At 38.1% G+C, this 23,545-nt stretch overlaps 1 protein-coding gene across 4 annotated transcripts in view; it reads right to left on the bottom strand.

Moving 5' to 3' along the window:
* LOC150081741 (ATP-dependent RNA helicase DDX55) overlaps window positions 1-23,545 on the bottom strand; it is a 596,429-nt gene that overhangs the window by 500,908 nt on the left and 71,976 nt on the right. For all 4 annotated transcript variants that reach the window (XR_016547250.1, XR_016547251.1, XM_090378843.1 and 1 more), the window contains one exon: window positions 4,872-5,026. Coding sequence is in view for 2 of the 4 variants with exons in the window: in XM_090378843.1 (XP_090234969.1) it covers window positions 4,872-5,026 (155 nt within the window). In the remaining 2 variants the exon portion in view is untranslated. The remainder of the gene's footprint in view (window positions 1-4,871; window positions 5,027-23,545) is intronic.

Here is a 23,545-nt window from a genome sequence, read left to right as displayed (position 1 = left end):
GAAGCTCTTCTACTTTTTTGATGTAGTTTGTCTTGTCGATAATAACTGTTGTGTTCCCTCTGTCTGCTTTAGATATATGTATATTTTCATCTTCTTTCTGTTCCTCAGTGGATAGGTTGTTGTTCATATTGTAGATCTTCTTGTAGTTTGAGCTGTATATTAATTGCATGGCTGTGATATTGATCGTATCTTTGGCTAGATTATCCTGAACGTACTTTAGACTATTGTGGATGTGGGTTAGGAAATCTACTGCGGGGATATGTTTTGGTACGCCCTCTTCCAGACCCCAGAAACAGCCTACACACCTGATGAGAAAGGTCAATTCGGGTATCCTCTACACTGCAACCCAGAACCAGAGCAAGAGAACAAAGGTCATCGCATTAGCACCCTGGATTCAGGATAGGCAGCTGGCACTATTCTTATTGGCTAACTCTAAGAATATCTTACCTATAAATGTTGTTGGGTTTGTTGGTGCATCAGCAACAATGGATATAATGCACATATTTCTGGCTAGTATATTTTTCTTGTTTGTTTTGGTTCTGATATAAAAGTTCAGACAAGGTGATATTTATCAATCAATTTTAGAAAAACAAAAACGTCATCCATATCCTAGTGATCTCCTAGAACATTCTGTAGTGTTGACTGCAATTTTTGAAATGTGAAGAGAAAGCAGTTTTTCGTTCTCTTAGATATAGTGGGCATTCTATTACGATATGCTTTACAGTGAGTGGGCATGAAGAGCTACTGCATTGTGGGGCGGAATCTTCCTTTCTTAATAGGTAACTGTGAGTGAGGTATGTTTAACCAATGTGCATTCATGCTAGTACAGGCTCTTCTTTTCTATTTCCTCTTAGACTGGACTGCCACTGTTTGGGTTCTCTCTTTATTTTAAAAAGTTTATTATTTGTTTCATTTTACCATATATGTTTGCACTGTTCTTTAGAGGTCTTGCTGTATAATACATTTATAGTCAACATATGGTGTCCTGAAACTGGGTGAGATTGGATTTGAAGAACTTTTAGCAGCTAAATCTGCCTGTTCATTCCCTGGGATTCCAGAGTGTCCAGGAATCCAACAAAAAATGTGGTGGCCACATGTATGAATTTCCATAACTGAGACCAGATTTTCTGTATCAGATGATGATTGCTGGAGCCTTTACATTGCATACATTTCACAGCACTTAACGAAACGGTATATATGATGGATTGAGTATATGAGACTTCTTTTATGTTCTCCAGGGCTAATAGGATACCATATAACTCTGTGGTATAAGTACTACATTGTGAAGGGAGCTGATTGGTGATGATAGCATTCGGCAAGACTACGGCTGTACCAACTTTATTGGCAGTCTTGGATCCATCTGTATATAGCTGTACGTAACTTCTAAACTGCATGGAGTGGGCCAGATGTAATTGTCTAATGTTAATATCTGGAAGATTATTCGTCCCCCATTTCTGAAAATATCTGTCAACGTGTATTGTGGGTATTTGCCATGGCTGGATTTCCATGCTAGTATCCTGCAGTATGTTATTCATGTTGAGTCCCCAGCTAGTGTTTAGAGCTTGAAGCCTAAAGCCTGGTTTGTTGAGATGTGATTTAGATCGATAGAGGTTTTTCCATTTTGGTCTGAAGAGATATTGCCATATCAGGTGATGTGGAAGGCTGCTGATTTTAGCAGCATAATTTAGGAGAATTTGTCGTTGAAGATCTAGCAGCAGTTCACGGGCTTCTGTATAGAGACTTAAAATTGGAGATGTATGCAAGGGCCCCAATGCAACTCGAAGTGCACTATGATGAATGGGATCAAGCCATTTCAGTACACTTGGCCTAGCTGAGGTGTATGCAGGAGATGCATAGTCTAAGCGGGATCTAATTAATGAGTGGTATAAATGTAGCAACATGTAATGATCTGCACCCCATGACATAGAGGAGATTACTCTGAGAATATTTAGTTTCTTAAGACAGCTGGTACGAATATATTTTATATGTTCAAGGAAGTTTAGTTTTTTTATCAAGTATTATTTATCAAGTATATTAAGTATTATACCTAGAAAACAAGTACTTGGCTGAAATGTAATACAATGAGAGTCTAACTGAAGGTCTGGATAAGGATCAATGTACGCTTAAGACAGAAGTGAGAGAAAAAAATCAAATGTAAAATCAAAAGTCGTAAGAGAGCACTTAATGATCTTTCACTTAAATGGGAAATCGTTGCGTAATAAATTCCATAAGGACCTGGAGCACTCTTTTTAACTTTTGTGAGTGCATTAAGCAATTCAGTCATAGTCAGTGGCAGATATTGAATTTTAGCGACTGAAAGGCTGGTTCATATGAGGAAATAGCTAAGCATTTCAAAAGATGAGCCGAATGCATTAGCAATTTCCACAGGTTCAGAAATTTCCTTCCCTTTCAGAAATAGAATCGGAGAAGTAGCAAGTGGGTATTTGCCATTGATACATTTGATTTTTTTTCCAGACTGTAGCAGTATCTGTGAATCTGTTTATGGTGGCAGCATAATGTGCCCATGCTTCTTTTTTACTCATTCGTCTTACATGACGAGCCTTAGCCCTGGCTCTCTTAAACTGTAGGAGGCTGGCTGTGGTTGGATGTTTTCTAAACTGATTCCAGTATTTATTCCTTTCTCTTTTCGCAATGCTACATGCTTCATTCCTCCACATTTTTGGATGGAATTGGATTTTAAATGATGATTTCGGGATAGCAGATTCAGCTGCTATCATTATTTGTTGTGTAATATAGCTTACTGCAGAATCAATCTTGTCAGTTGCAATGATAGTGGAATCTAAATGAGCTATTTCTTGATATTTAGTCTAGTTGGCCTTGTCAAATTTCCAAATTGTTCTAATGCTACTCTGCAGAGGAGAACTTGTACAGAAATTACAGATGATCTGAAAGTGGTCACTACCAAGACTGTAACAAGTCAGTAACTGTCCAGTCTATGAGAGGAAATATTGTTGGAGAACATACTGATAGATCAATGGCGGAGCTTGAACTAGATGGTATATGCACATGTGTGATCACCAGTGTTTAAAATAGTTAGATTGTGTTTATCCAAGAATTTCTCAATTATTTGTCCTCTGCTGACAGACTGGCCATTAACCACTCTCCCAATCACATCATCTGCAAATTTTTAAATCATGATTTGTTAACATCATTTAAGAAAATCATAAACAGCAGTGGTCCAAGCACTGACCTGTGTAAGACTGCTTCTGACCACAGCCCAATGTGAAGGATAACCATTAATTATAATCATCTGCCTCTTTATCATGTAGCCATCTGGTTATCCATATCATGAACCAAGATATTCCAGCTTATATAGCATTTTCTCAGAATCATTTTCTTACAACCATCTTTATGGATTGGTGATAACACTGGCTCTTCTTCAACCCAAATCACAGATCAATATTAACAGAGGAAGGATAAATATTGTTCTGCACCAATTGGCTCAACCAATTCCCCATAATCAATGCACTGTCTTCAGAATAACTGGAAATAAACCACTATCCAGGTGCACTGATTGCCTTTAAACTGAAAAGTTTTCCCTAGTAAACAAACTTCACAGTTCAATAATTTCAGTGCTTTCATGTGCACAAGCACAGTTATTCCTCAGTGTGATTGAAATTTTGACTATAAACATCAATAACCCATTCAGTTCATCAGTCAATAAACTGGATTATTAGTGACTATCCTGCATGATTTGCTCTTTTCTTCTTTGTATTTGCATAGAAAGAAGTCCTTATCCTCTTTCTTTGCCCTTTTAGCCAAAGATTTATCAAACTAGGATCTTGCCAACTCACCATTTTCTGTGGTGACCAGCACTAATCTACACATTCAGTAATATACAATACAGTATGTGGATAGCTACTGTGATATCTCTGAAAAAATAAATAATAGCTGCCTGATTTTAATGAAATGGAGGACTGCTTAACAAATCTTCTTGAAAGTTAAACCTAATTTCATGAAAATCCATCCACTGGGAGTCTAATTGCTGCATACAGATGGAAGAGTGAAAAAAATAGGCACTTTATGCACAAGTGAATGAGTCTAAAAATAGGTGCCCTTTTAGCTTTACTGAAAAAAAAAAAAAAAACCTTCAATCACACAATATAAGCTACCAATATTAGTGAAACTAAAATGGTGTCATTTCAGCATGTTTGACTTGATTTCATAATAATTATCCCATTTCAAAAACTTACACTCTTGTCTTTATTTACACATTTACTACATAAACAAGAATAACATGAGAAAGTAAAATAGTTAGATGAATAAAAATATCACTTTGTATTTAATTAATAAAATAATAAAATTATAATCTTTGCTAATAGCTATTAAAATAATTATAACCTCTAAATATAATAAAACTCTGCTAATAGCAGTTAATTATATATTTTTGCAACACAAGTTTCATGGCTAATCCCATAGACATCTACAATCAACAAAAATAACAAACCATCTTAACATTTATTCCATTAAATTGTGTGTGGGGTGTGTTATTGTTGTTGTTGTTGTTGTTATTTGGTTTTTAGGAGCATTGGCAACTAAGGCCATATTGCTCCATGATATGCGGTGGTCATTCCCTGACCATTCCACATCCTCCGTATTTGGTGGTGACAGGCTCGACCCCTGGTCTAATCAAGAAGTGTGTGCTATGCACTGCTGATCCTTCCCACCTGGCTACGGAGGCACCTATGTGTGGGAGGGCAACATATTTACAATGCATATTACAATTATTTATGATTCATATACTATGTGAAAAAAATTTTGATGATTAGAAATCTATACAAAAATATCCAGACTAACAGGTTAACAAATACAGTGTTTCATGCATAAACTAAATATTTTCATATCCTTACCCTTTTGTACTAAAGTTTTTTATATCAACTTCAGGATTATAACCTCCAGTCAATAACAAGTGTGTAAACTGAGGTAGATCTACAATAAATGCAGATAAAACTTCTGAAATCTGTATGGCCAATTCTCTAGTTGGAGAAATTATCAGAGCTCCTATCTAAAAACAAATATTCAAATGGTGAGGGAGGAAATTCTTACATTTATATCCCCCCAACAATCTTAATAATTAAGAATGGTGTAATATTTCATTTCATATATAGCTTTCTTAATATAAAATAAGAAAAACATAAGCTGGGCAGCCCAATTTATGCAAAAATATTTTTTCATTTTTTTATTTTTATTTTTAATAAATTATTTTATATACAACTAACTTGTCGACAATTGATGATAAATATGATATCAAATCTCAATGTATAAAGTACAGTGTTCTGAAAAGGACTTCTTATAAAAAAAAATTTTTTTTTTTTAAATTCACAATATGAGAAATGTCAAAGTGCTAAATTGATAAATTTAGAGCTGAGAGACTGAGTTACAAAAATTATATAACTGATGTACAAGGGAGGTTCAAACACAAGAACAGAAGGTCATTATTTTCAAAATGATTTAGTATGAAATAACTGATACAGGGGCCATTTTACATTAGTTAATTCCTACTATCAACCATTTAGCATTTAGCATTTAGCATTAGCAGAGGCATATGATGCAAGAAAGCAAGCTTATTCAGCATCAGCCAAAAAAAAAAAAAAAACCCACTCCCATTTCACCCCTCCGTTTGTTCGAAATACCTGTCCAGTTGAGCTTTAAATTTGTTTAGGCTATCAACTTCAACAACCAGTGATGGAAGTCGGTTCCACCAACCAACCACCCGCTGGCCAAAGGCAAATTTCCGCACATCTATCCGACATCCGTCCTTCCTCAATTTGAATTTATGCCCTCTGAGGTGATTATTCTGAGAAAGATGAAGAATCCCATTGGCATTGAGCATGCTCAAACCATTCAAAGCCTTATACACCTCTATCAGATCACCTCGCCGGTGCCTAGTCTCCAGACTCTGTAATTTGCAAAACTTAAGCCTTTCTTCGTAAGAGCAACCCTTTGTTCCATTTACTAATCTTGTTGCCCTTCTCTGAACCCGTTCCAGCAGCTCTACATCCTTCTTGAAATGAGGCCTCCACACCTGTATACAGTACTCAAGATGTGGCCTTACCATTGCCTTATACAAGGGAATAATCACCTCCTTATCCCTGCTAGAAAAATTCCTGTATATCATTGACAAGACACCATGAGCTACTCTTGCAGCTCGTCTGCACTGCTCAGAGAACTTCATATCTGCCTGCACAATTACCCCCAGGTCCTTTTCATTCTCCACCACTGTCAGTGTAGTACCGCAGAGTTGATACGTTGCTCTGGGGTTACTGTTTCCCATATGCAGCACTTTACATTTGTCGATGTTAAACCTCATTTGCCACCTCTCAGCCCATCTGTTCAACCTGTCCAGATCCTGTTGCAGCAGCATAGCGTCAGTATTGTCCTTAACGACCCTGCCAACCTTTGTATCATCTGCAAACTTGGACATTAAACTTGATATCCCATCATCAATATCATTCATAAACACCGAAAACAACAACGGACCCAACACTGAACCTTGAGGAACTCCACTAATAACATTAGTCCACATTGAGCAGTGTCCATTGATTACCACTCTCTGTCTTCTGCCACTCAACCATCCCCTTATCCATAGCAGCAATTTGCCTCCAATGCCACACTGCTCCAATTTGTGCAGCAGTCTTCCATGTGCAACAGTATCAAAAGCCTTTCTAAGATCCAAATATATAATATCAAAGTTATTCCCTGCATCCAGTTCTTTTGTGACTACATCATAGTATCCAATCAAATTGGTCAGGCAAGACCTGCCCTTAACAAAACCATGCTGCGTCTGAGCTATAACTGAATTCTTGTCTAGATGATCCTGCAGTGCTTCTTTAACCAGTGCCTCCATTAATTTACCTGGAACAGAAGTTAAACTAACAGGTCTATAATTACTTGTGTCAGCCTTTGAACCTCCTTTGTGAATTGGGGTCACATTTGCACATCTCCAGTCCATAGGTACCTCCCCTGAGTCCAAGGAAGCTCTCATAATTATGGCTAAGGGTTTGCTTACTTCCTTTGCTGCCTCCTTTAATATAACTGGATAGATCCCATCCACCCCAGGTGCCTTTTTTATGTTTATCCTCAACAATCTCTCCTCCACTTTCCTCTCAGTTATTACAAAATCATCCAGCTCACTGCCAATGTTTACTTTACCTACATCATTCTCCTTCCTGAATAACTCCTCATGCGTGAATGTAGATGCAAAATACTCGTTTAGATTGTTAGCCACCTGAGCAGGATCCTCAACTGTTGAACCATCAATATCCAGTGGACCAATCTGATTCATCCCTTTCCTTTTCGAGTTCAAGTATGTAAAGAACTCTTTTCTGTTTTTCTTTGCATCCTTTGCCAAGGATTTTTCATAGTCTGCCTTTGCCTGCCTAATCTCCTTTGTGACTTGGTTACAGACCAACTTATATCTATCATAGGCTTCCATGTCACCCATTAATTTGTATGTATCCCATGCATTTTTCTTCTCTGCCACATGTCTCATTAGTTCATCTGACAACCATTTAGGCCTAAACCTTGAACAATATTTCTTAGTTGGTATGTAAAGCCTGGTAGCCTCCAAGATTAGTTCCTTGAATGCTTCCCATTTTGAGTTTGCTGTTGGTAACATCATCAGTTGGTCCCACTGTATAGAATTTAAATACTCTCTCAGACCATCATAGTCGCCTTTACGAAAACAAAAACCCTTCCCTTTACCTCTGATGGTAGTTACCTCCTTGAGTAAATCCCACTTCAACACACTGTGATCACTGCCACCTAGTGGTTCATTTATCTGCAGGTTCTTAATGCATGAAGAATCACTACTGATAATCAGATCAAGAGTATTGCTCCCTCTTGTTGCCTCACGAACATGCTGATGTAGAAAACAATCATCCAATAAATCCACAAAAGCCTTGCTAGTGTGCGAGTGACCAACCCACAAATTCCAGTCAATATCTGGGAAATTAAAGTCCCCCATTATAAGACTCTCTGATTTACTGGCCCACTCTATTTCCCTGTACAATATCTTATTATACTCATCAGAGTCATTAGGCCTATAGCACACTCCTACTCTCAATTTTGATTTCCCTATGCTTATGTCACACCAAACTGACTCGACGCTGCCCTGTCCATCGATGTCGACTGGCTTCACTTCCTTGGACTTTATGTGTTTCTTAATTAATAGCATGACCCCTCCTCCCCTCCTGTCCTGTCTATCCTTTCTATACACATTGTATTCCCCAAATTCCAGTTCCGCATTACTTATATCTGTGTGACACCACGTCTCTGATATCCCAACAATATCTGCCTTTGATGTTTTGAGCAATACCTCAAATTCATCAAATTTATTTACCAAACTCCTAGCATTGGTGTACACGCAGGTATACATGCACCTGTTTCTATTCTTAGCTACCCTAACACAACCCATGTGTTTACTTGTACCGCAATGACTACCAGCAGTCTCTGAAATATCCTGCATCCTGTTTTTCAGACTTCTGCTCATTTCAATAGAAGCAGTGCAAGAATCACTTCCACCTCTGCCACTGGCTACTGTTAATCTATTAGTCCTTGTATCCCCCCCAACTAGCAGTTTTCCGACCCACCTAACACTGCCTCGACAGCATCAGCAAAAATTCTTGCACCCTTTCTATTTAAGTGTATCCCATCCCTGTAGAAGCAATCTCTCCTGTTAACAAGTACAGTCCAGGCTGAAAAAAATTCTACCCCTTGAGCCTTGCACAATCCCTCCAGGGCCGAATTGATCGACAAGGCTCTCATCATATACTCCCTCCTATCGTGTCTGGGCAGAATTGCAGACACTTTCAAGTTCAACCCTAATTCACGGCTTTTTTTCAACAGTGACCTGTACTTGCTAAGTAATTCCGCCGGTCTCCTACTCTTAATATCATTAGTGCCAACGTGTACAACTATATCACCTTTTGTGCCCTTAAAAGATGATATCCGCTCTACAACGTCATCAACCTTTGCCCCTGGCAGACATACCCTGGTCCTATTCCACCTATCCTTTTTACAAAGGATGTTCCCCGTTTCCCTGACAATAGAGTCACCAACAACTACTAGTTCCTGTGGGACCAGCGCATTCTGCCTAGGGGGCTGCTTCTGTGTTGCCTGATGATCAAGTGCAAGCTCTGGCGTTGATGTGGGCAGCTGAGAGCTTGATGGGCCCCTCAATTTATTTCCTTCGAGGGCATCCACCCTGTCCTTCAAGCTCTCATAAAGGCCCATAACAACGCTGAGTTGTCGCCTGATTTCCTTGCACTCCTTACATCGTGCACACACAAAGACATCCCCCTTGGCAGTATCATGTCCCGTACCCGACTGCTCCGCAAACATCAAGCAAACAGTGCATTTTAATAGACTGTGATTCAGAGGGCAACTGCCCCCCTCAGTTCTCGCCTGAACCACAGCACTCCCATTAGCTTGAGCCTTTTGCTTTGCTGCTCTGGTCAGAGTCATGATTCCGATTTAATTCAATAAAATTCAAAACAAAAATTAAATCCTTAAGTTATATCCCAAAACAGTTATGTTATATATATATTTTTTTCGGTATCTAGTGTTTTCTACGAGTTCCCTTTATACAACTTCCGTATCACGTGTACCACTATAGTTATGTATTAATTATTTGTTAGATTAAGTCGTTACATATATATATATATATATATATATATATATATATATATATAGAGTTAAAAGTACAATTTAATTGACAATAAAGTTTATCAAGATTAATAGATTTACTGATTAATTGACAATATTATATTATGCACTATACGACACTAAGCTTATGCTATCGTGTAAAAATGGCGGGAAATCACGAACGGTATTTCTATGGACTTGTAAGTATTGATTAGCTTCCAAATCTCGCTATCTCAATTTAGAATAAACTAAGGATCCTGACTAGGTCTATAATCTACTTATAGAAGATAATTTGATATAACAGTTGGTTAATAAATCGACTAAATTTGGTTAAAAAAAAAAATTTGGTTTGTGACACGTGGATTTGATACCGTTACCGATACTAAGTAATATCTACAAAATCTCTGTCTAAGTTAAACTTTAAACTAAGTATCGTAACTAGGAATATAAAGCTACTCTAGAAAATAAGTTAATATGACAATTTAAACTAATAAAGCAGAAAATAAATCAGGAAAAACTTCTCTGTTTGAAGAGCTTTAAGGAGCAATGTCCGCACAGGCTATACAAAAATTATATAACTGATGTACAAGGGAGGTTCAAACACAAGAACAGAAGGTCATTATTTTCAAAATGATTTAGTATGAAATAACTGATACAGGGGCCATTTTACATTAGTTAATTCCTACTATCAACCATTTTTATCTTGAGGCCACATGATTCAAATTAGTATCAAACTGAACATGTGTGCATGTCACATGTCACACGAATATGGAGATGAGATAGTTATACAATTGAATAACTTCCTATGATGAATACTGAAATTCATCATTGTGTGTGTGTGTGTGTGTGTGTGTGTGTGTGTGTGTGTGTGTGTGTGTGTGTGTGTGTGTGTGTGTGTGTGTTTGGGTGGGTGGGTGGGTAAGTGTGTTGACAACCAATTGTTGCAAAAAGGAGAGTTTGAATGGATCCCAAAATTTAAAAATGAAGTCCATGAGAAGATTCTGCTGGAGCTGGCCAGAGTAAGGCCAGACAACATTAATGATACTGAAAGGTTCGTTTATAGAAACAACTCTAGCTAACCATCCACACCAAAGAGAAATTAATCAGATTGGCAAATAATATGGTGCTACTCTTCTATTTTCTGGCTTAATAACAGAAATAATGTTGATCCCATATGTCATCCTTTTGGAGTATAAACAGAAAATGAAGATATTATCCAAGGGCAAAAATCTACAATATCAATCCTAGGAGACGGATGAATCACCAGGATACTCAAATTAAGAGCAAGAAACATATGCAGGGATACCAGCTTCTATTCTACTGCAGAATGCCATGCCTTCAACCTCAATCAGCCAATCCCAGGAACATCAATATTAACAGAGGAAGGATAAATCTTGTTCTGCACCAACTGGCTCAACCAATTCCCCATAATCAACCATAGGCTGCATCCCCCCACCACCAACCCCACAATCTTTCATCCCACTGATTTTTCCCTTTCTGTTCCCCCTCTTCTCGTCCACTAAGCTCATCAACAACACAGGAATATTCTTCAGATGTCTTCTCTAGCCTTCATATAAGATCTCTAGTCTTCTCAATATAAGATCAATGCACTCAACTTCCTCAAAAGAAATCCAAAGCATCAGACTGGCTGGTTGGCTGCAAGAGAGTTCTCTACATATAGCTTGCCAGTGGAGCTAATAATTGAGCACAACCAATACTACCAGTCATGTTACCCAGTCCTCTGAACATATGGCCCTCAGAACCAAAAGGACACTATTATTAGCCATATGGTACAAGGAAACCTGAGCCTTATGCTGCACCAGCCAAAAAAACAAAATTCCTCAGAGAGAGAGAGAGAGAGAGAGAAGCAGAAGGGAATCACCAAGAAACAGAAGAGTGTCAGGACCCTGGGTGTGCCAAGCCCATACTCACCAGATGTGAGTCGCTGGGGTTACTGGTTTAAAAAAAAAAAAATGAACATATGAACCTCAGAACCAAAAGGACACATAGATAATTCACAAATTTAAGGCTGAGGTGGAACATAGGGTCAGTCTGTATACAGTGTTAAGCAAATTAAGTTTGCCACTAAGTACATAACTCATATTGTGAAGGCATTTTATCACAAGTTGTCTTGGTATTGCACTTTAAATAAATGGCACAACTCCAATGTGAGCTTTTAATTTAAAATATATACCTTCCCTATAAGTGGATTTTGGCACCTTTTTGAGCAGGGAAGCAGGCACTGTAGACAGATAACCAAATTTGCTAAGCTTTTAAAATTTCCATACCAAGAATCTCACATACAGCAGAAACTCGTCAATCCAGTATTCCTGAAACAAAGGGCATGCCAGATTTTTGAAAATTCCCATTTTTGAAGGTTATGCACATTTTGAGTATTCGGGTGTAATTCATTATTTTTTTTATTAGATTAGGATTAGCATTAGTAGAGGCATATGATGCAAGAAAGCAAGCTTATGCAGCATCAGCCAAAAAAAAACAAAAAAAAAAAAAACACTTCCACTTCACCCCTCCGTTCGTTCAAAATACCTGTCCAGCTGAGCCTTAAATTTATTTAGGCTATCAACAGTGGCGGATTTAGCACTTGAGAGGCACCAGGCAGAATTCAATTTTGAGGCCCCCCCTCTAAATATTTACGCTACCACTACAGTGTGCATTCTATGCGCACAATTTTACTACAGCACGCGCTCTAGATTTGGTGTAGCGTTTTTAATCATTTTGGTTGCGCAATTCTTTCATACATATTTTAAATAATGTTTAAAGGAAAAAATGACACAAATACCATCCCTCCCAAATCTAACATTAATACATAAAATTAATACATAAAACCTAGCATTAATGATAATATGTATTCTACTTCAGATTCACTTAGTTCGCATAGATATTTCATATAATATGTGGGGATATTCGCATAAGAGTTTACTAAATTATAGTTTTATTCAGTAATGGTAATAAAGATGAGTATAAAAATTTAAATTGAAACAATTTTTTTTTTGAGACCTGAGATTTGAGGCCCCCCTCGATTTAAGAGGCCCCCAGGTGCGCGCCTCGTGCACATGTGCAGAAATCCACCACTGGCTATCAACTTCCACAATAAGGGATGGAAGTCTGTTCCACCAACCAACTACCCGCTGGCTAAAGGCAAATTTCTGCACATCTATCCTACATCTGTCTTTCCTCAATCTCAATTTATGCCCTCTCAATTTATTCCGAGCAAGACGAAGAATCCCATCGGCATTGAGCGTGGTCAAACCATTCAAGGCATTATACACCTCTATCAGATCACTTCGCTGGTGCCTAGTCTCCAAACACTGTAATTTGCAAAACTTAGGCCTTTCTTCGTAAGAGCAACCCTTTGTTCCATTCACAAATCTTGTTGCCCTTCTCTGTACTTGATCCAGCAGCTCTACATCCTTCTTGAAATGAGGCCTCCAGATCTGTTTACAGTACAAGGTGTGGCCTGACCATTGCCTTATACAAGGGAATAATCACCTCCTTATGTGTTTGAAGTTCTCTGCACTGTTCAGAGAACTTCATATCTGCCTGCACAATTACCCCAAGGTCCTATTCATTCTCTACCACTGTCGGTGTAGTACCAGAGTTGATACGTTGCTCTGGGGTTGCTGTTTCCATATGTAGTACTTTACATTTGTCAATGTTAAACTTCATTTGCCACCTCTCAGCCCATCTGCTCAACCTTTCCAGATCCTGTTGCAGCAGCATAGTGTCAGTAGTGTCCTTAACAACCCTGCTAACCTTTGTATCGTCTGCAAACTTGGACATACCATCATCAATATTATTTATAAATACAGAAAACAATAATGGACCCAACACTGAACCCTGAGGGACTCCACTAATAACATTAATCCACGATGAGCAGTGCCCATTGATTACCACTCTCTGTCTTCTTCCCCTCAACCACCCCTTTATCCATAGCAGCAATTTGCTTCCAATGCCACAGTGCTCCAATTTGTGCAGCAGTCTTCCATATGCAACAGTATCAAAAGGCTTTCTAAGATCCAAGTATATAATATCAAAGTTATTTCCTGCATCCAGTTCTTTTGTGACTGCATCATAGTATCCAATCAAATTGGTCAGGCAAGACTTTCCCTTAACAAAACCATGCTGTGTCCAAGCTATAACTGAAGTCTTGTCTAGATGATCCTGCAGTGCTTCTTTAACCAGTGCCTCCATTAAACTTCCTGGAACAGAAGTTAAACTAACAGGTCTATAATTACTTGTGTTGCCCTTTGATCCTCCTTTGTGAATTGGGGTCACATTTGCACATCTCCAGTCAATGGGTACTTCCCCTGAGTCCAAGGAAGCTCTCGTAATTATGGCTAAGGGTTTACTTACTTCCTTTGCTGCCTCCTTTAATATAACTGGATAGATCCCATCCACCCCAGGTGCCTTTCTTGTATTTATCTTCAATAATTTCTCCTCCACTTTACTCTCAGTTATTACAAGATTCTCTAGCTTACTGCCAGAGTTGAATACACCTCTGGCATTCCCCTCGCTGAATAACTCCTCATGTGTGAATGTCGATGCAAAATATTCATTCAGTTTGTTAGCTACCTGAGCAGGATCATCAATAGTTGACCCATCGATATCAAGTGGACCAATCTGATTCATCCCCTTCCTTCTAGAGTTTACATAAGTAAAGAACTCTTTGCTGTTTTTCTTTGGGTCCCTTGCCAAAGATTTTTCGTAATCTGCCTTCGCCTGCCTAACCTCCTTTGTAACTTGGTTACAGATCGACTTGTATCTATCATAGGCTTCTGTGTCACGTGTTAATTTGTATGTATCCCATGCATTTTTCTTCTCTGCCATATGTCTCATTAGTTCATCTGACATCCACTTAGGCCTAAACCTTGAACAATATTTCTTAGTTGGTATATAAACCCTAGTAGCTTCCAAGATAAGTTCTTTGAATGATTCCCATTTTGAATTTGCTATTGGTAACATCATCAGTTGGTCCCATTGTATAGAATTTAAATACTGTCTCAGTCCATCGTAGTCGCCTTTACGAAAGCAATAACCCTTCCCTTTACCCCTAATGGTAGTTACCTCTTTGAGGAAATCCCACTTCAGCACACTGTGATCACTGCCACCTAGTGGTTCATTTACCTGCAGATTCTTAATGCATGAAGAATCACTACTGATAATCAAATCAAGGGTATTACTCCCTCTAGTTGCCTCCCGAACATGCTGATGTAGAAAACAATCATCCAATAAATCCACAAAAGCCTTGCTAGTGTGTGAGTGACCAGCCCCCAAATTCCAGTCAATATGTGGGAAATTAAAATCCCCCATTATAAGACTCATTATTTACTGGCCCACTCTATTTTCCCGTACAGTTTCTTATTATACTCATCAGAGTCATTAGGCCTATAGCACACTCCTACTCTCAATTTTGATCTCCCAATGCTTATGTCACACCAAACTGACTCGACACTGCACTGTCCAGCAGTGTCGACTGGCTTCGCTTCCTTGGATTTTATGTATTTCTTAACTAATAGCATAACCCCCTCCTCCTTTCCTACCCTGTCTATCCTTTCTGCAGACATTGTACTCCCCAAATTCCAGTTCTGCATTCCTTATATCTGTGTGACACCACGTCTCTGAAATCCCCACAATATCTGCCTTTGATGTTTTGAGCAATACCTCAAATTCATCAAATTTATTTACTAAACTCCTAGCATTGGTGTACACGCAAGTATACATGCACCTGTTCTTTTTTGCACCTGTTCATTTTACATTACATTACATTGTCCTGGTATAAACTCGTCCTGCTTGTCTCGATGTTGCACAACATAATGTTCTTCTGTCCCACAAATATAAAAAAACAACAATATTTTGTGTAATCCCCTCTGCAAACCAATAACCTTAGGGTCACTGCATATGTTCCAACCATAATCCTGGTATTTTATAGCATGTAGAACATTAGCAATAGTACAGGCATATGATGCAAGAAAGCAAGCTTATACAGCATCAGCCAAAAAAAAAAAAAAAAACACTTTTCTCATTTCACCCATCCACTTGCTCCAAATGTTTGTCTAGTTCTACCTTGAAACTATTTAAACTATCAATGTCTACAATAGATGGAAGTTTGTTCCAGCAATCAACCACATTTTGACTAAATACAAATATCTGCACATCTATTCTACAACTCTCTCTCCTCAATTTGAATTTATTCAGTCAATTAATCTGGGCAAGACAAAGAATCCCATTAGCAATGAACATGCTCACACCATTAAAGACCATTAAACACCTCAATCAGATCACCTCACAGGTGCCTAGTCACGAGACATTGTAATTTGCGACAGTATCAAAGTTAAAAAACAAAAGATAAAAAAGCTCCATGTTTGAACTGAACTATTCTAATGTCCCGAAACATCAGTGTTGTTTTTTATGTATTATTTTTTTAAGTATATAGCTGCTTGTAATATTTTCCTTTCACACAGCTTTTTAATCTTTCCAGTAAACAGCAACTTATTTATATAGAAAAAAATAAAATAAAATAAAATAAATAAATACACCAATTTAATTCCACAACCACGGTAAAATTTTGCAACTGCAAATAAACATATTTTTCAGCTGTCCTCAGACACTCGGAGCATTTTTTTGTCTACCACTCTCAGCTGTTCTAAAGTGACATTAACTGATCCCCACCTCATGTAGTGAGAGCAATTCATGCTTAACAAAGTTTACTGAAAGTAGCAACACAAACAAAGTGAGAAATGTTTCTTTTGGATTAAAAATATTAATCATCATATAATATCCAAAATTATGGATAATCATCCTTCTACCCCCCTATCTACTCTCAAATGTGGTAAGTACAATTATATATAATGAACAAAGCAGCAGTTATTTTTATGCATGGCTTGTATGCATCAAAGTATACAATGACAACAAAAATGAAACTTAGCAATCTTGTTATCACATACAAGAAATCAGTTGAATTTCTTCACAGCAAAATTTTATCATTCTCATGTTGACTAAGTTAACCTGTGAACCATATATTTATGAATGCCTATTTTAAATGAGAATTATGGAAATTCTGCAGTGTTAATAAGAGTGACTAAAAATTTTTCTTGATTGATTAATACCAACGTGTCCAAAACCTATTTAAATTGAAATGGACATTTTATGTCCCTTCATCTTTGAATGAATGAGATTTTACTATACTTAAATTCAATTCAACTACAATAACCTTCCAAATTCGGCATCCAATTATCTGTCTCCACCCACTTTCCTGAAAATCCAGCAAACTACCAATTTTTTTTTAATCTTTGAATTAGCCCTGCCAAAGCAACACATCAGAGATAACCATACAAGGTGGAGATTTCCACTAAAAGCTATAAATTTTTATCATGTGCCAATAACATCAACAATCTTGTTAGGCCCTTGTTTAATCCTGTACTTTTCTCAAAAAAAAAAAGAGCATAACTGTCTAACTGCTATTCATGAACAAGATTAGCGACTTATTGAGTCTAAGTGACGAATTACTCAGTTCTGATTACTGAATTTCATGATTCAAGCATGAAACATTAAAAAATATATCACCATGTTTACTATTTAATGAATGTTTTAGAATGTTTAAACTGTAGTTTATAAACAGTATCAACACAGCAACTTTCTTCCATTTGTATTACCCACATTCTGTGTAAAAGAAAATTAAGTAGAGGGCTATGGCCTTTCAAGGGGCACATATTGTTATTTATTCTGGAAAAGGTTGATTCAAGACACTACACATTTTGACCATACTGTGTGAAACGTTTTCTTTTCCCTCTTCAAAAAAATGTGTACGAAATGGGAAATATTTTTATTTTTAACATACTATACATTGTGTTATAAGCTTACTCAGTGTGACCATACATAGGGTGACCACATACTTTTGGAGCAAAACTGAGACAAAACGTGTTTCAAAGAAGAAAATCTGGGACAAAACCAGGTTGTTAGTGTTCACGTCTTTTTAATTCAGTGTTCTCCCCAGGACCTATTGGGTGGGCACAGCACCCGGTGAATTTAACTGACCACCTGGCTAAAATTTAAGCAATTCTCACGGAACCATATGCTCACACATCTCAACCAATATTAATTGAAACAAATCAAAATAATATGTGATCGAGGTCAATGCAACAGCAGCATATAATGTTAAATTAGGCAATTCATTATTTTGCTCTGGATCCCTTAAGTCACATTTATAAATAACAGAAAATTTTATAATATTGCGAAGTATTACACTTCCCCACACTGCGACTTCACAATGCCAACCGGCTGGCAAAATTTTCTGCGGAGAACACTGTAATTATATGTATCTTTGTAAGTAAAGTAAATTATTTTCTAATTTTCTGCGTACTTTAATAATATTTTATCTATTGTATTAATGAATAATTTAACTTTAAAAATCAGTTTAAAAATGTGCAGAAAAATATGTAACGAATCAAATTTATAATTTTTTTAAAGGCACGATAATAAATTTATATTAAAATCTATTCACATAATAAATTAAAATCTGTTCGCATATCATGATCATTATCAGCCATTTTCAATCCACTGCAGGATGAAAGCCTCTCCAGCAGCTTTCCAGTTCCTTCTGTTTTGTGCAATGGCCATCCCATGTGTACTACCCACAAATTCATGAATTTCATCTGTCCATCTCCATCGTTGTCTTGCATGTTTTTTTAGTTCTTCTTGGGTACCATTTTGTTATTTTCTTAGTCCATCTGTCAATGTCTTCGAGCTATGTGTCCTGCCCAATGTGTCTTCAGTTTTGATAAGAATGTCCTTTACTTGAGTTTTCTTCCTAATCGAGGTGTTTCTCTTATCTAACAGTCTGATTCCCAATATAATTCGTTCAATTGTTCGCTGTGTAGTTCTCAGCTTCTCTTCCATTCTTTTGGTTAGTGCCCAAGTTTCACTTCCATAAGTCATGGTGGGGAGTATCATTATATCCCTTTCTGTGGCATACTTGTTCATCGTTACTTTTGTTTTAGCCATATTCATCTTTAGTCCAAAATCCTAATTGACTAAGATTTTCCTCTAATTCTTTGGGATCGTGGCTTATGACCACAATGTCATCTGCAAATCGTAAATGGTTTAGGTACTCTTCATTCACACTAACTCCTTTCTGTGACCAGTCTAATCTTCTGAAAGCTTCCTCAAGGGCAGCTGTAAACAATTTCAGAGATACTGTCTCCCCCTTGTCGAACTCCTTTCTCAAATATTTCGCCAGGGGCTCACATCTGGTGAGTATGGGCTTGGCACACCCAGGGTCCCCAGCTGGATATCATCATTCTTCTCTTTCTTGGTGATTCCCTTCTACTTCTCTATCAGGGTAATTCAGAATTTTTTTTTTTTTTTTGGCTGGTGCAGCATAAACCTCAGGCTTCCTTGCACCATAGGGCTAATAATAATAATAAGCAGAATCTCCTCGCACTCAGCAAGAGATTACACCGATACAAAGAGAGCTCCCAGAGGAAAATAAACAATCTAATCTTCAATGAGGACCAAAGAGCCTTCTATAGGAAAATGATTGAAGATGAGAAAGCAGCAAACGGACCACCCGAAAAGAAGAAGATCGAGGAGTTCTGGGGAAATATCTGGAGCAGTGAAGTAAAACATAACAGCAAAGCACCCTGGATAGAAGTAGAACGGAAGAAAACCAAGCACATACAAGAGATGAGAGAATGGGAGATTTGAGAAGTAAAACAGTCAATCAGGAACACCCACAACTGGCGAACCCTAGGAATTGATAACATCCATAACTACTGGTACAAGAAGCTCACCTGCACACATAAGCACCTAGCAGAACAGCTCACTCGAATGATAAGGCACTCGCAGACAATCCCGAAGTTTCTCACCGAAGGAGTCACATATCTGAAGCCTAAAGACGAAGATACAAGTAACCCAGCGAAATAAAGGCCAATCACCTGCCTCCCAACGATGTACAAGATCCTGACCAGCTGCATAACCAAGAAGATATCAGACCACTTAGAGAGCAGAACATAATGGCCGAAGAGCAGAAAGGATGCAAGCAGAGGAGCAAAGGATGCAAGGAGCAATTAACCATAGATGCCGCAGTTATGGAGCAAGCCTACAGGAAGCACTGCAACCTATACATGGCCTATATCGATTACCACAAGGCCTTCAACTCCGTACCTCATAACTAACTAATAGAGACCCTGAAGATCTACAACGTCAATCCGATAGTGACAAACTTCCTAGGAGCAACAATGGCAAAATGGAATACCATTAAGGTCGAGAACATCACAAACTGGCCAATCCCCAGTAGAAGAAGAATCTTTCAGGGAGATGCTTTGAGCCCACTGTGGTTCTGTCTAGCACTCAACCCGCTATCCACCATGCTTAACGGCAGCAAGTATGGATATAACCTCAAAGAAGAAAGAAAGAAAGAACCTGTACACCCTCACCCACCTGACGTACATGGATGACATCAAGTTCTATGCGGCAACCAAAAGCAACTCCAGCAACTACTCCAGATCACCGAAGAATTCAGCAAGGACATCAGGATGGAATTTGGTCTAGACAAATGCAAGACATACACACATTGCACCGGGTAAAATTAGTTGGCCGAAACTACCAACTACTGACTGGTAAAGAGATCGAAGCCATTACAGAAGGAGAGATCTACAAATACCTAGGGATCATGCAGGCTCAGCAGTTAGAGCACAAGGAAATCAAGAAGTGCCTGACTGAAAAATATCAGCAGAGACTCAGAAGCCTGCTGAAAGAAAAACTGAACGGAGAGAACATAAACACCATTAAAGCCATAAACATCTATGCAGCTCCAGTACTAGCATACACCTTCAGGGCCATAGATTGGACTAACACCGAGCTAGAAGATATGCAAAAGACAATGATGACCAAGAACCACCCTTAGAGCCAACACCACCCGAAGCAGCAGTGGAGAGACTAACAACAGCTCGGAAAGAGGGAGCAAGGGGCCTGATAGACCTGATAAAGCAACAGAAAACAGCGATAGTTAACCTAAAGGATTACTTCGAGAACAACACAGCACCAGGCCATAAGGAAGATAGATAATTGTATACCCTACTGAACCTAAGCGAGGAAACCCCTTCCCGCCCAGATGGTACAAGAAATATGTTAGAAAGATGGGCAAAGAAGACACTCTATGGCAGACACTACAAAGATCTCCATCAAGATCACATCGCTAACATTGCTTCCAATGCATGGCTCACAAGTGGGACACTCTTCCCCGAGACTGAAGGATTCATGCTGGCCATTCAAGAACAGGTTATCAACACCAGAAACTATAGAAAATACATCGCAAAGGAGCCTGGAATGTCAGATGACACATGTCAATGATGCCACCTGGCCTCAGAAACGATCCAACACATCACTGCGGGGTGCAAGGTGATCACCCAGACTGAGCACACTCATAGACACAACCAGGTAGCCAGGATAATACATCAGAAGCTAGCAAGGAAATACCAGTTGACCAAAGAAATTGTAACCATACTACAAGTACGAACCCCAGGCAGTACTAGAGACACAAACCCACAAGCTGCACCAGCCAAAAAAAAAAAAAAAAAAAAACCGAATAAAACAATGATTAAAAAAAAACTAATAATAAAAGAAAAGTAAATTAAACCTATCATCCTATGCGTTTCCCTCACCCAAAGGTGCTACCCAGATGACCTTTGAATTTCCCCCAAACTGCCACCCATGTAGGCAACTTATTCCAGTAATTTATAACTCTCTGGCTAAAATAAAACTTCTTGCAGTCCAATCTAAACATCCCCCTGTAACTTGAATTTATGTCCCCTAGTTCTAGCATCATTTATAATCTTGAAAATTTCATCCTCATTCATTTTACTGATGCCTCTCAGAGCCTTAAACATCTCATTCAAATCTCCTCTAAGGTGTCTAGTTTCCAAACTCTGCAACCCACATATTCAAGTCTTTCTTCATAAGGATGCTCTTTTTCCGATCTCACCAGGCGAGTTACCTGTCTTTGCACCCTTTCAGGAAGCTCGATGTCTTTCTTTAGGTATGGTCTCCATACTTGAACACAGTATTCCAAGTGTGGTAACAAAAGAATTATATAATGGGATTATCACATCCCTATCTCTACTTGCAAAAGTTCGATAGATCATCGATAGGACACCATGGGCCTTCCTTGCAACCTGTTTACAATGCTCAGAGAATTTCATGTCTGACAGTATCGTAACACCAAAGTCCCTTTCCTCCAGTACTGGGTTTAGTTGAACACCACCAAGTGAATAAATTATTTTGGGATTACTGTTTCCCAGGTGTAATACCTTACATTTTGTTGGATTAAAGCATAGCTGCCATTTTTCTGACCATTCCTGAAGCCTATCTAGGTCTCTCTATGAAGAAGCTCAGCTTGACAGTGATCATTAACTACTCTACCAATTTTAACATCATCTGCAAATTTAGACATCATGCCCTCTATCCCTTCATCAATGTCTTTTATGAAAATTAAAAACAACAGTGGTCCTAAAACTGATCCTTGGAGAACCCCACTTCTTACATCAACCCAATCTGAGGAATAGCCATTTATCACAACCCTCCACCTCCTGCCATTAAGCCATCCTGATATCCATCTAAGGATTTTCCCAGTGATTCCAAGCTGTTCCAGCTTATAAAGCAACCGCTCATGTAAGCCAGTCAAAAGCTTTCCTGAAATATAAATAAACAATGTGGAAATTATTCCCTAAATCCAACTCATGAGTGACCCTTTCAAAATAGCGAACAAGATTTGATAAACATGATTTTTCCCTTTACAAAACCATGCTGAGTATCCTTGAGAATTTCGATTTGATCCAACTGATACTGAATTCCACCCTTGATCATTGCCTCCACGATTTTCCCTACCACTGAAGTTAGACTGACAGGTCGATAATTTCCCACTTCATTCTTAGAACCACCCTTATGTATGGGAGATACATTGGCACTTTTCCAATCCAACGTAATCTCCCAAGTCTAGTGATGCTCATATAATTAGCCTCGATGGTTCAATGCACTCACTTGCCGCCCCCCCTTAAGATTATAGGGTATATTCCATCAACTCCAGAAATCTTGAGAAATTTCAATATCATTAATTAGATATTTTTGAACTTCGCTCCCACAATTTCCCATTGCCACAAAAAGTTATTACAGGAACCGTATGTTTGCTCAGGTGTGATCACAGGTTACCCTGCATCCTATAAAATGGTCTACTGTAAAACCGAAACCCCATGGGAAGCAATAATCATCAGAAACCCAGAAATCAGCACAACAAAGATTACACCACTCTGCACTGCAAACAGTGCCTATGCACAAATCATAACTCAGTTAGGGTCTTTGTTCCTGTTAACAATATATATAGTGAAACTTCCCTTTAACGGACAGCCATGGGGAACGAAAATGTGTCCGTTAGAGAGAAGTGTCCGCTAACAAGAAGTCTGAGGGAGAAAAAAAAAAAAAAGAAAGAAAGAAAGAAAAATCGTTAAACGTTTAATGTAAAATTAAATTAAAATATATACAGATTTTGAACAATATTTTTGTAAATAATATACAATTACATACACAAGAGATAAAGAAAATCGTTAAACGTTTAATGTAAAATTAAATTAAATTATACACAGATTTTGCACAATATTTTTGTAAATAATATACATACAATTGTGCTATGCATATTATGACTTTATCTTAAGAAAAATACATACAGTAATCACTTATTTTCTTCTGCACCTTCTTCCGGCTGATAATTTTGTTTTCAACATTTGTTTGGAGTGAAGAAACCATTGAAAGTCCTTCAGTATCTTCTTCAGCGGCGAAAAACATTTTTAAACGATTGATTTGTATGAGC

This window comes from Mastigoproctus giganteus, chromosome 8, assembly GCF_048544385.1.
Source record: "Mastigoproctus giganteus isolate SK-2022 chromosome 8, ASM4854438v1, whole genome shotgun sequence".
NCBI lineage: Eukaryota > Metazoa > Arthropoda > Arachnida > Uropygi > Thelyphonidae > Mastigoproctus > Mastigoproctus giganteus.
This window is presented reverse-complemented; position numbering and strand designations above follow the sequence as displayed.